Below are 19,069 nucleotides of genomic sequence, written 5' to 3' on the forward strand. Positions count from 1 at the left end.
ATAGAGTTATAAATAATTGAAAACATGTCTTCAGGAAAATGACATTTATACTTCAGATGCAAGCAAGTGAGAAAAAAAGCATGTATAGCATTTCAGAAATCATCCCCACATCTGTCACAAATTGATGTTCCATATGATAAGTTAGTTTCTAAGTTTTTGAAGTATATAGAAGTAAAATCTGGGGCACTTACACTTTTTTTGTCTTGCTCATTTTACTAACATGTTTGTGAGATTTCTCCATGTTATTACCTGTGGAGGTAGTTCATTCATACTCATTGCTGTGTAGTTTTCCAATGTACAAACTTACCATAAATTTATTTATCTAATCTAGAACAGGAATCAGCAAACTATAGCGCATAAAATTTCACTGGACTGTGGATACACCATTTTATTTATATATGGCCAAGTGTTTTTTTCTGACACATGGGTAATCCTAAGTAGTTGTGACAAAGAGTTTATGGCCTGTAAATCCTAAAATATACAAAATATAACCATTTGAGAGAAAGTTTGTCAATTCCTATACTATTGTGTTAATAGAAATTTGAGTTTTTTTCCATTTTATACTATTGTAAATAATGCACTGGAGAATATCTTTGTACATGTCTTTGAGTGGGCGTAGTCACTCATTTCACTTTGATATAAATCTAGGAATAGAATTTGTAGGCTACAGGACACTTATTTGTCCAGCTATAGTAGACATAAGATTATAGTTTTACAAAATAAATGTCAATTTTCATCTCTACTCTCAATGTGTAAGAGCAACTGTTGTTTCACATATGCACTGATACATGATACTTCAATTGTTTACATCTTTGCCGTTCTCTAGATGAGTCATAATACTAAATTTATGTATTTATTTTTATTTTCTTGAATAGTAATAAAGTTGTATACCCACTTCTATGAAGTGTCTATGAAATTCTGAATTTGAATAACAGGCCACTACAAAAGGTCACATTTATAAGTATTTGGCATTCTGAAATTTGTACTATCTAGCTGGTGTCAAAAGCAGGGAGAGGAAGCCCACAATTAGTTAAATCAGTCAATTTTATTTTTGGAGTTCCATTTATAGGGTTTAAAATTTCCTATTCTTTAATTCACATCAACTAGATCTAATGAAACAGTCAATATGTACATCAAATCAGTCCTTAGATACTCTAATATATAGCTATCATAAGGAGGGAGGAATATTAATAAGATTACATATTTACTTTCCCTGATTTAATAGCAATCCACTGACACTCTATTTTTCTTAGATTTATGTATTTCAAACAATGTTTTCTCCCATGCTGCTGCTCATAAGTAATAATTTCAAAAGAGTATCTGTTAATTGAGAAAATATTGTACAGATGGAAACCCTTAAAGCTTTTTATAAAAAAAAATATATTGTTCAGGGGCAGGCCCAGTGGTCTAGTGGTTAAGTCCACGTGCTGTGCTTGAGGGCCCGGGATTCACTAGTTCAGATCCAGGGCAGGGACCTACACACTGCTTAGCATACCATGCTATGGCAGGAGTTCCACATATAAAATAGGGGAAGATGGGCACGGATGTTAGCTCAGGGCCAATCTTGCTCAGCAAAAACAGGAGAATTGGCAGCAGATGCTAGCTCAAGGCTAATCTTCCTAAAATATATATATATTTTATATATATATATATATATATATAGTTTTCACAATGACCTGAGATTGAAATGTCTGTCACTCTTCTTTCTATATGTGTGCTGTTCAAGTGTTACTTCATTCAGTGGCTTTGCTAAGTATGTGCACCGCAAAAAAATAAAAAGAGATCTCACACATGCACTCATGAATTTAACTAAAAATGTAAAATCTATTAATAAAAGAATCTGGAATATGAAATTTGGAATCCTACAATTGGCTGATGATAGTTTGGGCAGATTAAACATGACTCTACACATCTGCAAACACTTTCCTTATAGAGAGAGTGCTTATTTATTATGCTTTTGAATTTTTGTTGTCTTTTAACTGCTTTGATCAACAGCATATACTTAGCACCATTAGTTATTAGGTAAACATGAATCAAAGCAATAATGAGAAACTATGACATACTTATTAGATGGGCTAAAATTTAAAATATTGCTTATACCAAGTATTAAGGAAGAATTTGCAGAGGCTAAACTCACATGAACTGCTATTGGGTGCATAATATGTTATATCACTTTGAAAAGCTATTTGGCATTTTCAAAGAAAGTTATACATATACTTGCTCTGTGATCCAATCATCTTTTTCTTGATTATTTACCCAGTAGCATTTAAATCATATGTTCATATAATGTGTTGTACACAAATGTTTATAGCTTATTTATTTGTGGCAGCCAGAAAACTGGTAACAACTTAAATATTTTTCAATAGATTAATGGTTACACAAATTGGGGTGTATCAATTCACCAGAATAGTCCTCATAAATAATACAGAATAATCTATTGAAGCAAGAAACAACATGCATGAATTTCAAAATAATTATGGTGAATGGAGGGAATGATGTAAGAGAGAGTATATACTGTACAATTCCACTTATACAAAATTATATAAAATGCAAGCTAATCTGTAATGACAAAATGCATAGCAGTGCTTGCTTGACATGGAGTGAAAAAGAGAGATGAAAAAGGAGCACAAGGAAATTTCAAGGAGTGACAGATATTTTCATTGTGGTTATGGTGTAACAAAGGATATTTGGCAGAAAGAGAAAAAACTAGTACCTTCTGTTAACTAATAGCTGCATATTCATCAAATTATACCATACTGTTCTCTAAATCGACCCTCTGGAAAGAAAGAAAGCCTGTTTCTAAACTCAATTCTTTGTCCGACTAACTTTAAGTGTTTGATTCATCCAATTCTCAGTTGCTTAGTTTCCTTACCAGAAATAATTCGTCTAGATGATTCACAAGAATACTTCCAGTACTGAAAGACTGTGAAGGAATCCCAAAAGCAATAAATTGTAACTGAAAATTCAGTTCCTGAACCCAATGCCAATCCAATAATGAGAACAGAGTCTTGAGTGGAAAGGAAAGGCTGTACTTTCTTTGTTGGGCAGAGGGAGCAAAGCAACAGCAAGTGCCTTAAGAATTACTAGCTCTCTGTTAGGAAATAGGTAGGGTTTTTTAAGCCTGGGAATGTGTCTGTTTCTAGAGGAGGGGTGTGCTGTGGCCTTGCCTGTCAGCATTTTCTCATAGGCCTGTGTCTGGGGCTGCTTCCAGTGGAGGAGACAAAGGATTCCACAGATGGGTATCTTTGGCTGTTTATCTCCATGGTGGATGGTAGACTCTGGCATCAGGAAACTGAGGAGTTGGGGTAAGGGAAGCTTTAGTTTCTTGATATTCTCTGGACATTACGTTCCCTATAATATACTTCAGGTATCTGTGATTAGTTACAACTTCATTGGGAGCCCTGCGTGAGGCCATCTGGGCTTTTATCAATTTGTGACTTCTGTGTGTTTGTTGAAGGCGTCAGAGGTTAAAGAAACAAATATTTACATATGAGACCAGCTAAAGAAGTAGTGAAAGGAGGGTGTGTGCTTTTGGTTTCAACCCCATATATGCTGGGTTCACTATAGGGGAATCAACATCAGGGCTGGTATTAATCAAGAGCCTGCAACAATATGATGGGCTAACAGATTCAGAAGTAAGCATCTGAAATTAATTATGCCTTCTAGAGGTGAAAATTTTGATAATAGGAAATTTGTTTTTCTTTTAAATATGTGCATATATGTGTGTGTGTATTTGAACTACACAAATATATGCTATACATATATATTCAAAAATTATCAGGACAATACTTCCTGTATCTCATTAATTCCTCTATGTACCCTATAGACCAGTCAGAAGAAAGGTCATTCACCATTTTCCAATTATATTATGTAGCTTCGTGTATTTTCATGATTTTCCTCAATTTGCTCTTACCTTATGAAAGCTCTCCTTTGCCTCTCCCTATTTTTCTAGTTCTATTTCTACCACCATTAAGTTATTTAAAAAACAAAAAAATCCTACTCATGAAGAAATCCCTAGATTCAGATAGCTTCATAGTCTGATTAGAAAATTACTTCACACAATCAATAAATGAGTAACATCATTCTTGCCTAAACCCTTGAGAGAATTGCAAAACGTGAACACATTTCAAGCTTTTGCGATGAGGCTAAAATGATCCTGGCAGCAGGAGTGGAGAATGTGCATGGACTCAGTAGCATGAGCTTTCATTCACCAAGGCTGCTGTGGCCACAGCCACTCTCCAATGCCTAACCTGCCAACAGTGGATACAAGCATCAGACCTCATGGCACAGTCCCTGAGGGTCCAGCCAGCCTCTCACAGATTGATTGCATTTGACTTCATTCTCCTGGAGGAATCAGTACTTTGTTCTCAATAGAAGATGAGTTGCTCTTGATGTGCATTTATCATTATTGCTCAAAATTCTTTTGTCAAAACTACTATCTATGGATTTATGGAATTCTTTTTGCATCATCTTATTCTTTCATACAACATTGCTTCAAACGAAGTAGCTCATTTCACAGCACAGGAAATGGGACAATGTACTTATGCTTAAAAATTCATTAGTCTTACAACATTCTCCATATCCTAAAGTATGTGAATTGATTGAAGATATTTTTAAAGCTTCAGTATATGGTTGTGTATGCTAGTTGTTAGTTTATAGTTCTCTATGTGAGTTGCCACCACAGCATGACAACTGACAGATGGGTAGTATGGTTCCACAACTGGAAAATGAACCCAGACCCTGGCAATGAGAGCCCCCAAATCTGAACTACTAGCCCACCAGGGCTAGTTCTTGATTGAATATTTTAAAGGGTTTTTTAGACTCCATTATGCCACCAGTTCGGTGCCAACACTTTCTGGGGTGGGATCATGTTCTTCAGAGTACAGCAAATGCTTTAAATCAGTAGTATATTTACGAAGCTTTTTCCCCCCTTACTAGGATTTTGAGTCTGGGCATCAAAGGGTGGAAAATGAGGCAGCATCTCTCACTATTATTCTTAATGGCCCGTTAACAGGGATTTTGCTTCATATCCTCAAAATTTAAGGTTTTATGCTCCATGTTCCTAGAAAGAAAGAAAGAAAAAAGTAATTCTTACAATATGGAACAACAAAATGGTTCCATTGAAACAGATGCCAAGACTGCTGCCTGGTCACCTGCTGCCTGGTCACTTTGAGACTCTCATGCTACTTAGTCAACAAACAAAAAAGGGATTTCTCTACCGGTCATGTAACCAGTAACTGAAACCAAAGCTGCAGGATTTATGGGTATATTTTTCTTTTGCTTTGATGTGAATATATTTGTAAATATATTCCAGTCCTCTCCCATTTCCCTCCTTCCCAACACAAGATACAATAAGAAGGCCTCAAGTTCTATCTCAATATTTTACCAAGTTATAGGATATAAAAGGTGGTGTGTGAATTAGTTGAAGAGTACTAAATTATCCATATGGATAAAATGACATATGATACTTTCTATATCCTCTATTTCTTTAAGTTATATTCATCTATTAAAAATAAGTAGACTTTGGCTGCTGTCTTTTTTGAAAGATAAATATGGTAAAACAAGATGTGTGTGAGTGGCAAGTTGAAAAGAGGTGGGTTGTTTGGGATCTTATTGATAACTTGGTTATGACTGGGAACTGAATTGCCCAAAGCATCTTCCCAGTAAGGTTTCAGAATTACTAAGTTAGTAAAATTAGCAGAATTAGTAAAAAGAAGGATTTGCATGAAATTTGGACATATATCTCCTATATCCACAATACTTATAGTGGTTCTGCTTCTATTACTGAAATGACATTTAAGTGGGCTTGAATAATAGCACAGAGACCCTACAAGCTTCAGCAAAAACCACAGGAAAGGCCTTACTCAAATTGTAGGTAAAGGAGTGTCCTCAGAAAATCCTGACAGTGCTATATCTAAAATACAATTTCAGGCCTTGCTATCTACCATACAATGATGAAAATTTGGCAAGATTCAGTGAGCTCAGGGTGATGAAATATAGTATGCTACCTGTGGAATGAAAGGTGTAGGCCATCTGGGAAGATCAGCAGATGATAGCAGCCTTCAGAGCCTTTACTAAGCCCGCACAACTGAGTCAAGATTTCATATACCTCAATGCTTCTCCAACTTGTATATTGGAATCACCAGTGAATGCTAAAAAGTAGATATGCTCTACTTTTAGCTATTCCATTACTTGGAAAGAGCTATATTTTCCCATAAGTGATATAATAATTTGTGATATAATTATTGAGTATCAAAAGATAGTGGTGTAGCAAAAATAAGATTTTCATATGCAGCTGAATATTACAATGTAGCTGTAATATTACAATGTAGACATTATCATTAATAGACGTTGGCATTTGGCATATGATGAGAGATTATGGGGCGTGAAAAGCTGTACTGCATCTGATACTGCTGTGTGATTCTCTATAAGCTTAACCAAGTAAACCTTGGCTAAGTAAATTTGAAACATAATTTAATATTACAGAATGTTGGTGTGCTCATGTAGCCATGACTGTGTTCTCATCTTACCAAATGAAACAACAGAAATGCTCAGAAGAACAATTTTTGGTCAGAAAACCAAAGAAAAGATTCTTAGGAAAGTTTAAAACTGACAGCGATTTGGACTGTGTTTTGTGGATTTTTACAACAAATAGAACATGTGGTTAAACATACTTTTAAACTTTGATATTCTCAGGTGAAATCTTGTAAATGTTTATTATCACAGTAAAAACTAACAATAACAAATGAGGTACAGCAAAAATGTCAGCTACTGAGATACATTTTTTAATGATACACATTCTCCAATTTTCATCTTCAAATGCACATTTCCACTGTGGTATTCCACCATGGCATAGGGAATGATCTTCCCATGAGGATACAGATGATACATTACATAGCCGACTGTGTTTCTGAGATGCCAGAGAATGTCTCGTACTCTCAGCACTACTTGGTGTATAAAAAATAAAAGAGAAAAAACCAAATATTTTGTCTTGCAATTAACCTATATTCTTTAAGCAGATACTTAGAAAAATTTTCCAAATTACTTGAAGTAGCATGGGTGTAGAATGTTATCAACATATTATTAAAATGCACTTAATGTATTTGATTTGTCTTATTACTTTCCTAACATTCTTGACTCTCACCATCTTAGTGTAGAATATACACTTTAATTATTAGATAGTATATAAATATATAATTAACACCTGTCAAGTGCTCAAAATGGTGCAGGCACTATTCTCAGCATTTACTCAGTTAACCATCCAACAATCAGTACTGTAGGTTCTATATTCTTCCATTTTACAGATAAGTTAACTGAGACATAGAAAAATTGAGTAACTTATTCAAAGTACCACTGACTAGCTAGGTACAGAGCTGGCATATGAACAAAGGGTATCTGGCTTCCTCCCTCATCCAGTAATCTACCCTTATGAATGAGATATTCTACACATGAACACACACACACGCCCTTCTGAGGTATTTACTATATCTCTTAAGAAAACCTGATGCAACCTATTTTAGCATTAACTCCAAGCTAGTAATCATTGAATAACAGTGTGTTATTTAGCAGCAGTTTTGAAAATTTTAAATGTTTTCTTATATCATGGAATAATGAAGTGCATTTGGCTGTGTAAAAAACCAATTGTTTGGTAAAATCTCTTCTGTAAGAAGTCGTGTGTTCCGGTAAGGTTGTTGCAGGTTTCCAATTAGAGTTTGTAATTGGGGATTCAGATGAATCTTGGAATGCTGTATCTCACAACGAAGCTACCTTTGATTTTATGGCTTTCTTAGCCGCATCTTTCACATCCTTATTTCTCAAACTATAAATCAATGGATTCAGCACTGGGATGATAATGGTGTAGAACACTGAGATAATTTTATCCGTGTTGGGAGAATAGAGGTAGCTAGGCCGTGAGTAAATGAAGAGAAGTGTCCCCTGATAGATCACCACAGAAGTCAGGTGAGAGGCACACGTAGAGAAGGTTTTCCTCCTCCCACTGGACGATCGGATCTTTAAGATTGAGAGAAGAATGAAAAAGTAGGAGATGACGATGATGATGAAACAGATAATTTCTACTGAGCTGCCATATGTGGAGAGAAGCAACTCATTAATTGATGTGTCTGTACAGGATAGCTTAAGTAGCGGAGGGAGGTCACAGAAAAAGTGGTTGATGACATTTTTATCACAGTATTTCAGAATAAAAGCAAAAGATGTATGGACCAGGGAACTCATGTTGCCCCCAATGTATGACAAGACAATCAGCCATATACAGATACTCCGAGATATCACAACTGTATAGAGTAAAGGGTTACAGATAGCAACATAGCGATCGTAGGCCATGACAGCCAAGATAAAGGATTCTGTGTCTGCAAAAGTACAGAAAAAATAAAACTGCAGGGCACAACCATAATAGGAAATAGATTTGTTCACTGAGAGGAAATTGACCAGCATTTTGGGAACAGTGACTGAGGAATAGCAAAGGTCTACAAAGGATAGATTGCTAAGGAAAAAATACATAGGGGCTTGAAGGTGTGGATTGATCCTGATTAACATCATCAATCCAATGTTCCCCATTAAAATCAAACCATATAATGTCAGAAACACAAGGAATAGGACAATCTGCAGTTCAGGGCGAGTTGGAAATCCTAATAGAATAAACTCAGTCACCAAGGTGTAGTTTCCTTCTATGAATTCCGTAGTCTGTGTTGTTTTCATTTCATAAGATTTCTAACATCCTAAAATGTTATATTGACGGACAGAGAAAAATAATTAGATATAATGATAAGGTTATCTTATTGTTTCAATAAATATACAAAAAAGCAATCAAATAAAAACTCCAAGCCCAAACTTCCTTTCAAATATGACCTCTGAGAAATATATTTCAGAATTTAGCAGAGGTCAGATTTCATGGTTGTTAGTTTTATTTTTTTTGATTAATGATTATTTCTTCCATTGGAGAGTTAGCTCCCTGCATGCAAGGATCATGTCTGATTTTGCTTATCATTATTTTTACCACAAATATAGCACAATAGCTGGCCCAGAAGATTAAAAGAAGTTAATTAATGGACTGAGGATGATATGAAGAAAAGAAAAAAAAATATATATGATAAAAATAAAGTGTCCTACAGAACACGCCTTAGAATGATAATCATAGAACATTTTGCTCTTTCTGTCCAGGTTTAATAGACAGTGGTATGCCATTCCGTTGGCAGAGCAGATGGAGTGGTGTAATGAAACATATAGCAGTTAATTATTTAAAAATATAATAGAAAAGTGATATTAATTAATTAATAACAAATGTGAGTAAACATCAGCACTGAGTACAGTTTTGATAGGAAAGAGTTTAGGATAATTTTATAAATCTTAATCAAGATACTAAAATAAGATGATTAAATTAATCAACTGGTTCTTTCTCTATCTTTGGCATTTATTGTAATTCTTGGCCTCTAGTAAGTGCTCAGTGATTATTAGTTGACTAACTAAAGAAGGCAAAATATTTAGTCATAAGTTGACTTCTAACTAAATAAAATTATTCTATATGGCCTCCTCACTGATTATGTTATAGACAAACAAAAATAGTTACCTGTCATTGATTTTTACCCTAGTATAATTTAGAGTTTTGAGTCTAAAAAGTCTGTCAATTCCTGCTTCTGGAGTCTCCAAATTTCTCCAGAAAAAGGAGCAATTTGAACCTGCCTTTGAAGTACAAAATATTTTATCTTAACCTTAGAGGATGGACATGGAAGTATACAAAACAAACAAGCAAAGCATCCATTGAGCTGTGTTACTCTCACCATAGTGGGCCAGGAAGGAACAAAATGGTCTTGGGGCAGTCTCTCAATTATAAAAGTGACAGTATTAAGAACTTCATTTTGTATATCACCTAATCATTGAAACCACCGAATGACATAGGCACAGAGAAGCCTAAGGGAATCACGAGGGTTAATGTGCTGTCTTATGTCATTGCCTCAGAGAGTGTGAATGAGATGTGACACTACATTAAGACAGTGGTTAATTTATTCTTATGTCGCCTGTTTTGAAAGTAATCAAGGGGCCGGCCTGGTGGTGCAGCAGTTAAGTGCGCAGGTTCTGCTTTGGTGGCCCAGGGTTCGCTGGTTTGGATCCCGGGTACGGACATGGCACCGCATGGCAAACCATGCTGTGGTAGGCGTCCCACATATAAAGTGGAGGAAGATGGGCATGGATGTTAGCTCAGGGCCAGTCTTCCTCAGAAAAGAAGAGGAGGATTTGCAAATGTTAGCTTAGGGCTAATCTTCCTCAGAAAAAAAATAGTAATCAAGGCATTTTAAAAAGATAAGACCTTACTTTAGAGTTGGTAAGAATTTGTTTAGAATCTCATTTTGGCCACACGTGGGCTGTGTGACTTGCACAATTTAATATGTATATATCTTAAACTGTAGTATAAGAATGACAATAAATATCTCACAAGGTTTCTGTGTGGGTTAAATTAGAAAAATTACCTATTTATTATCTATTTATTTACCTACCTATTTATCATTCCATGTGGTCACATTTTAGACAGACTGGCACATAGTAAAGCAAACAAGAAAGATTAGTTTCAATTGTTCCACCACTTTCTTTTATCCTTAGCTTTTGACTGGCACTGTGTGGCAAAGTTTTATGAATAATAGCTATCATTTATATAATGATTATTACATGCAATGCAATATTCTAAATACTTTACATATAATTCATTTAATTGTCACAAAAAACTAATGATGCAGTTACTGTCACTATCACTTTTCTTTTACACATGAGGGAACTAAGGCACAGAGAAATTAACAGCTAAGATGTAATAGCAACAGAATTGAAACCCAGGCTCCTGACTCCAAGTTTTATTATACATTGTCTCACTATAAGATATATCCTTATTATTAATTTCATATTTTGGATAGGAACTTTGAGGCTTAGAATAATATCCCAAGTCATTCAGCTGGTAATTAACAGGTACAATTCAAACTCAGGTGGGTTTGAAGACAAAGTTCATAGGAAGAAATATGAAGGTGGTTAGAATATTAATAGTGTGGCCACTGTGAGACAGGTTGAGGTGCAAAGCAGTGCTGAAGGGAGGAAGGAACATCTCATTTACTTACTAAAGAAGCAAGACGCGTTCTTGAGAACTTCACATTGATCATCCTTTCTGATAGTTGAATAATTCCATTTAGAGAAATGTGAGATGGAAGAGAGGAAGCCATTGAAGGTAAAGGCAAGAGAAGACAGACAATTTTGGATCCTTGCTTTAAAATATAATGGACAGGGTCTGGCCCGTGGTGTAGTGGTTAAGGTTGGCATGTTCTGCTTCAGTGGCCCAGGTTCGTGGGTTAGGATCCTAGGCACAAACTTACACCACTTGTGAGCCACGCTGAGGCACCAAGCCACATGCAAAATACAGGAAGATTGGCACAGATGTTAGCTCAGGGCCAGTTTTCCTTAAGCAAAAAGAAAGGAGGTTTGGCAACAGATGTGAGCTCAGGGGGAATCTTCCTAACTAAAAAAAAAAACAAAAAAAACAAAGAATGGACAAAAAGACCCAATCAAAATGCTATGATTCACTAAATTCTTCTCAAATATATACATACAACAAAAACTATCTTTGGATAGAAAATAAATTAATTCAGATTATCAAGTAGCCAGCCATGGTTTAGTTCTTTATTCTGTAAGAAAAAAGCTCATTTAAACAAAAGTGTTTCATGCCCTTGTAGAAGCTACATAAGAAAGGGTGACACAAGATAAATGAATTTATGGGTACAATGCTGATATGTGGTTTCCCAATTCTTTGGACACAATCAGTGGTTCTTGCCCTCAGACCCACAGAAGCCAATTTTTGCAACATTAAAGCCAGTCTAGAAACCACAGAAGCTACTTACCTAGGAAGGAGCTGTTTTCCAATTACCTAGATGAATAATTTTGCCAATAGGACCAGGGACTTTTATGTGTATTCTCATGGCATTAGGGACCAGATAATTGAAGAATTCCAAACAGGCTCATTTCCAAGGGACACCAAGGGAACAATTAACAGGGTTATTGCCATTGTGAATTTTTTCCTAAAATACAATTACACATTGGTAATATTAATTGGTATAATTAAACATTGGTGATTATAATAGAAATATGTTTAGTTATTTGAATAGGCAATCTTCACTTTCAGTAATATTGAGGTTGTTTTTAATGACTCCTGGAATCCTGCAAAGGTTCCTCTTTATTGTGGATGCCCTTTGGAAATTGTTCAAATATTTAAAAATATAACTATTGGGACAATGTCTATTCATATTCTCTTCCCATTTTGTGATTGAGTTGTTCATTACTGTTGTTCAGTTGTATGAGTTCCTTATATATTTTGGAAATTAACCCCTTCTCAAATATATGAGTTGTAAATATTTTCTCCCAGTTGGTGGGTCGCCTTTTCATTTTGCTCATGATTTCATGATGTGCAGAAGCTTTTAAGTCTGATGTAGCCCCATTTGTTTATTTTTTCTTTTGTTTCCCTCGTTTGGGTAGACATGGTATTAAAAAAGATACTGCTAAGACTGATGGCAGAGAGTGTACTGCCTATATTTTATTAGGAGTCTTAAGATTTCAGGTCTTACATTCAAATCTTAAATCCACTTTCAGTTATTTTTTGTGCATGGTGTAAGATAGTGGTCTACTTTCATTCTTTTGCAAGTAGTTGTCCAGTTTTCCCGGACCATTGATTGAAGAGACTTTCCTTTCTCCATCGAATGTTCTTGCCTTGTTTGTCAAAAAAATAGCTGTCCATAGATGTGTGGTATTATTTCTGGGTTTTCAATTCTGTTCCATTGATGTGTGTCTGTTTTCGTACCAGCATCATGCTGTTTTGATTACTATAGCCTTGTAGTATATTTTGAAGTCAGGAATTTTGATACTTTCAGCTGTATTCTTTTTTCAAGGAAATGCTTTGGCTGTTCAAGATCTTTTGTTGTTCCATGTAAATTTTAGGATTCTTTGTTTTATTTGTATGAATAATGCCGTTGGGATTCTGATTGGGATTGCATTGAATCTGTAGATTGCTTTAGGTAATATGGACATTTTAACTATGTTTATTCTTCTAATGCATGAGCATGAACTATCTTTCCATTTCTTTACTTCTTTGATTTCTTTCAAGAATGTCTTATAGTTTTCAGTGTACTACTCTTTCACCTCCTTGGTTAAATTTATTCCTAGATATTTTATTCCTTTTGTTGTAATTGTAAACGGGATTACCTTCCTGGATACTCTTTCTGCTAGTTCGTTGTTAGCATATAGAAATGCAACTGATTTTTGTATGTGATTCTGTGAAGATACACATATGGCCAACAGGCACATGAAAAAATATCCAACATCACTAACTGTTAGGGAAATGCAAGTCAAAACTACAATGAGATATCACCTCGAACATATCAGAATGGCTGTGATTAACAAGACCAGAAATAACAAGTGTTGGGGAGAATGTGGAGAAAAGGAAATCCTTATACACTGCTGGTGGGAATGCAAACTGGTGCAGCTACTATGGAGAACAGTATGGAGATTTCTCAAAAATTAGAAATACCATATGATCCACCTATTCCGTGACTGGGTATTTATCCAAAGAATAGAAATCAACAATTCAAAAATATATATGCACCCCTATGTTCATCACAGGATTATTCACAATAACCAAGACGTGGAAGCAACCCAACTGCCCATTAATTGATGAAAAGATAAAGAAAATGGAACACTACTCAGCTACAAAAAGATAAAATTCTGCCATTTGCAACAACATGGATGGACCTTGAGGGTACTATGCTGGGCAAAATAAGTCAGGCAGAGAAAGACAAATAGCATATGATTTCACTCATATATAGAAGATAAACAAATACATAGATAAGGAGAGGAGATTAGAAGTTATCAGAGTAGAAGGGGGTTGGGGAGGGCGAAAGAGGTAAAGGGGCACCTGTATTTGGTGATGGATACAAACAGGACTGTTGGTGGTGAACACAACACAATCTATACAGAAACTGAAATATGGTGATGTAAGCTTGAAATTTGCAGTATTATTATTATATTTTCATTGCAGTAATATTTTTTTATTACATTACATAAATTTCAGGTGTACAGCATTATATTTCAATTTCTGTGTAGATTATATCATGTTCACCACTCAAAGACTAATTATCATCTATCACCACACACACGTGCCTAAGCAACCCTTTCACTCTCCTACCTCCCTGACTCCCCTCTGGTAACAATCAATCTAATCTCTCTCTCAAAGTGTGTGTTTGTTGTTGTTTTTAACTTCTGTTTATGAGTGAGATCATATGGTATTTGACTTTCTCCCTTTGCTTACTTCACATCTGAAGTTTACACAATGTTGTAAGCCAATGTGACCTCAATAAAGTAATTAAAAATAAATAATTAAATAAAACTATTGCTATTTAAATAATTTCAAAAACCACATGGAAACTCAAAAAGTTACCTGTTAGTATCAGTACTAAAAATTGATATTTTTTTAATGACATTGAAGAGTGAGCCCAGTGGAGGTTTCTGTAGAATTTAGTATCAGCGGGTGTTTTCTGAGAAGATGGAAGGGCTTATAGACAACCATTTTATGCCAGAAAACTAAATACAGGATCTCATGATCAAGTTAATTAGTCTTACATACACTATGCACGACAGTTTCACTAAAACAATGATATTTGCGGGCTAGTTGTTATTAGCGGAACTCCACTAATTACATTACAGACTAAATTTGTTTCACAGCATAAAATGCATTTGTTGACTCCTATATCTACAGAATCTTAGTGGAATTCTTGTTAAAACTTACATCCAATGCAAAGATTCACTTCTAAATCAAGACTGAAAAATTATCAGATATCTTCAGTTTAACTGTTTCTAAGGGTAAAAATTTCACAACTTCAATCACTGTGGAAGTTCTAGCTGTTTAAAAAAATCCCCATTATGGTGAGCTCGAATCAGAATTTATTTCTCCTTTTCATTTGTATCGTGATGTTTCTACCTATAGGCGCAGATTAAACTTATTTTGTGATTTGAGACAGTTTAGTGACAGAGTTAGTAAACTGCAAGTTAACTCTTTAAGGAAAAATAGATGTTAGTGGGGCTGGTCCATTGGCACCGTGGTTAAATTCTCCCGTTATACTTTGGCAGCCTGGGATTCACCAGTTCAGATCTCTGTGTGGACCTATGCACTGCTTGTCAAGCCATGCTGTGGTAGGCCTCCCACATAAAATACAGGAAGATGGGCATGGATGTTAGCTCAGGGCCGGTTTTCCTCAGCAAAAAGAGGAGGATTTGCAGCAGATGTTAGCTCAGAGCTAATCCTGCCCCCTGCCACCAAAAAAGGGGAAGATAGTTGCTTTAGCATAATATGGCCATACTGGGAATGTAACAAAAATTTTATTTATTGTGATAATGATGGTAGTGAAAGAATTTGAGAAATGTTTTAAAAATTTACTAAATAAAATGAATTTTCTGAACATGCTTTCATTACAAATGGACATCTTATGAAATGCAATTTAGAATTTCACCCATTAAAAAATAAAAATACCCATTCTCTTGTCCTATTCCTACTCTTCAGAGAGGAAAGGGATAAGCTAACACTAATTGAGTGATCAATTAGAACCTGAAGGCAGAGGTCCAAGCCTTTAGGACTGTTGTAAAAAGGGACCATTGTCTCCAGTAAGAATACTGCTGCTTCTGTAGAACAGCACTTGCAATCACTGCATAATTACGGGGACTCTGCATTGCTCTATTGTGATTCCAAATGTCCCTGACATGAGAGTCCAGGAGAGACAGATAGCAAGGGGGGGGTAAAGGGAACCTTTCTGGTAAGGGTAAGCTAATTGTACTCATTTTTCAAGTGTTCTAGAAAAGCACAATTGTTAGACACATAGACAGAGTTGAAATTTAACTTTTTAACATCAAATCAGCTGATACATGGCATGTATGAATTACTGAGAGAATTACATACATAATTCAATAGGCTTTGTTATTTTCATAAAAATCTTTTAAAAACTTGTAAGCCTTCTACTTGAGGTAAGATGTGATAATTCATCATTTTTTGCTCCCATTGATAACTTTTGGGAAAAAAGAAAAGTAAATTACAAATATAGAGAACAGAAACTGTCTGCTGCCACTGTACTCAACCTGGACACTCGGAACTAAAACCATACTTTAACATCTACATTAACAAGACATTGCTGTTCCTCTGTCTTCTTTAGCATGACAATTCTCCCAGGTGTTTTTTTCTCAGGCAAAAGTTTTGATTGCTTATTACAGAAATTTCCTAATAACCCAGGGACTCTTTAGGGGCAAACATCAACAGACAGTTTACTCCCTAAATTATCTGAATCTCTTGCTACAAAATGCTTTTCTTGTTTCCACCAACCTGGACTGTTTTCTTTGATCTCTAGCTAATCCTAATCAAACCCCTGTTTTGAAAGACCCACCTTAAACCAAAATTCTCATTCTTATTAAATTCTTTCCTTTCTTCCTTTTCCCGTAGAAACTGCCAAAGCACTGTGAGGTGGTATTTTCCATTACTAATTGCAAATAAAAATGGCAAGCAATAGGATATATTGGAGTATATGAGAAAGCCATTTAGTATAAACCTAATTCGGCCTTACTTTGTTTTTTCCAAAAGGGCCTGACTGTGGCTGTTGAGCACACACTGCATATCTGCTTTAAAACATTTACTATGGCAAGAACAAATGGCCTTAAGATAAAGGTGCAACTTCCCCCTACATTGGCATTTCCGTAGGGATAAGCATTTTTCCTTAGGCTAGGAACTGATTGCTGCACTCACCTTTGACCACCCAGCTCAGCTGTGACCACCTGGTTCAAGACAACAGACTGCCACCCTGCTGTGTTCAATGAAACAGCAGACCTACCTGCTATTTCAATCAATCGCTGTGCCAACAGAACAGTCTTCCGACTATTGTCAAAGGGACATTTCAATCCTATGTGAAACATCCTCTCTGGGGGTATATAACCTCTTTGTGCACCCCACTTTGTTGGTGCCCTTTCTTGCTTCAGGAAGAAAGGCTCCAGGCCATGGTCCTCAGATTTCAGCTCAGAATAAACTCACGCAAATTTTCATTTATAGATTGGTTATGGATTATTTTCATCAGCACAAAGATAAAGCAATAAACTCAACTTTGTCTTATTAATTGGTTATATTGGTGAGATTTGGGGAAGCATCTTTTGCATTGTATGTATAAACTCATGAATATGGACTAGAGTGAGTATAATCCAAGAAAGGTTACTAACTATTCAGAGGTGAGCTAAAGACGTGAAGATGTCCCTGTAAGAGTTTACCAATTATGAGTATGGGTGAGAGACTGAGAATATGGGCTTTTCCAGAGATTTTGGCAGTTACAGTGCTGGAATGTCAAAACTGGAAGTGAGAGGAATCTCAAACAAATGGTAGATTTCCTATTCCAGATATTTTCTAAATTCAAAGCTTCAGCATGCAGTAGATCAAAAGCACTAACAATTTTGGAAAAGCAAAGTACAATTTCCCACATTTTTTTTTAATGCTTAAGATACAAAGACCTGCTATGAGTTTGGGTTCTGAGAATAAAAAACTGTAAAACCCTGGAGAAATTTGTCTTTTGACACTGACAATCACAAACTGCATTTCTCTAGGCAGATATAGCATTGAAGAATATGGGAAAAAGTCTTCAGCTGGGCTCAAGAAAATTTTCAGAACTTTTGGTAATTGAACAGGATTAGAATACCAAATCTGGAGACTCGTGTGGCCTCAAACACACAGTGAACTCCCTTTCATGACATTTGCCAAATTCTGAAGTTGCTTAGGGGTGGGAGATTAAAGAGATAAGCCAGAAACCACCAAAATACGAGAGTGGAAATTCTCACATTCTCTTCTTGCTGAAGAGATAAAGGGAGTCCTAGCCCTTAAGTGGAAGCCCTGGAGTGCCATTCCCTAGAAATAGGTGTGAATTGGAGTTACACTGCATCTTGCCAAAACCAGAAGGAAGATCCAACCCAGGTAAGTTTCTAAGTGGATTGAGCTTATCAGCCTTAACTTCCTCAGAGGACTGATTGAACACTTTTTGGTGGGAGAAATCATCTGGGATATCTTTCTCTATAGTCACTATGTGGCATGTAATAAACAAATTACTGAACATGAGAACAAGCCAGACCTTATGACCAAAAAACAAGAGAAAAAATGCTGAAAATGAATGCATGCTGAACTACGAATTGGAGCTAGCAAAAGAGGACTTTAAGATAACTATAATAATATCTTTAAAAAATTTTTAAAAATTGAAAAAGACAAGAGTGAAGAAATTCCCCAAAGAATCAGAATCCATAGAAAATAATCACATTGAATTGAATAATGCAATATCAAGAATGAGCAAATTATTGAATAAATTTAATGGCATATTGAATATTAGAAAACAGAGATTGAGTGGAAAGTGACAAGGTCAGGAGGGTTTATATTCGGGATCTTTTGCTTGGAACTTGCAACTAATGTGGTATAGAAAGTCATCAGAAAAATATATGCTGCTGTCACCCAAATACCTAGAATGTCCACCTTGAACCAGCCTGAAATCTGACTTTCCCAGCAAATGATCATTCATCTTGGGACTGCTTAAGAATGAATGAATTCAAAATGTTTTCCTTTTGCCAGAGAACGTGCACAGTTCTTAAATCTTCCATACACTAGATGGCACCAGAGACAATTATGTAATCACCTAATTAGTAACTGAATCTATAAATCCTAGAAAATTCCCTAAACTTTCAGCGTTCCTGGAGATCTTTGGTGCAATTGGGATCTCTCATTAGGCTTCACAGTATTCAGTGTTTCATCCTGTATATATGTTTCCCAGATTTGTTTATTTCCTTTTAAGAAACTCTTCTGTTATTTTACTAAGTTGATATCACTCTTCTCTCTGCACATGATACCCTGACATTCAGGTTCCAGGAAGTCAGCATCAAAGAAAAAGCCCTGAATCTATGCTTCCCCACCCTTGGTATCAATACTTCAGTAGGTTGGGTTAATTTTATGGCATGTCAGTTAAAATACAATTGA

General features: G+C 35.7%; 1 protein-coding gene across 1 annotated transcript; it reads right to left on the reverse strand.

The window, feature by feature from the left end:
- Positions 1–7,752: 7,752 nt before the first annotated feature.
- On the reverse strand, positions 7,753–8,715 carry LOC124229163 (olfactory receptor-like protein OLF1). The gene has a single exon (XM_046644254.1). It carries the CDS (start codon positions 8,713–8,715, stop codon positions 7,753–7,755), a length of 963 nt encoding a protein of 320 aa, XP_046500210.1.
- Positions 8,716–19,069: the final 10,354 nt, after the last annotated feature.

This window comes from Equus quagga, chromosome 17, assembly GCF_021613505.1.
Source record: "Equus quagga isolate Etosha38 chromosome 17, UCLA_HA_Equagga_1.0, whole genome shotgun sequence".
Lineage (NCBI taxonomy): Eukaryota > Metazoa > Chordata > Mammalia > Perissodactyla > Equidae > Equus > Equus quagga.

Bases quoted from the DNA above. Each gene is read 5' to 3' on its own strand.
- LOC124229163 (XM_046644254.1), bottom strand. From the start codon at position 8,715: ATGAAAACAACACAGACTACGGAATTCATAGAAGGAAACTACACCTTG.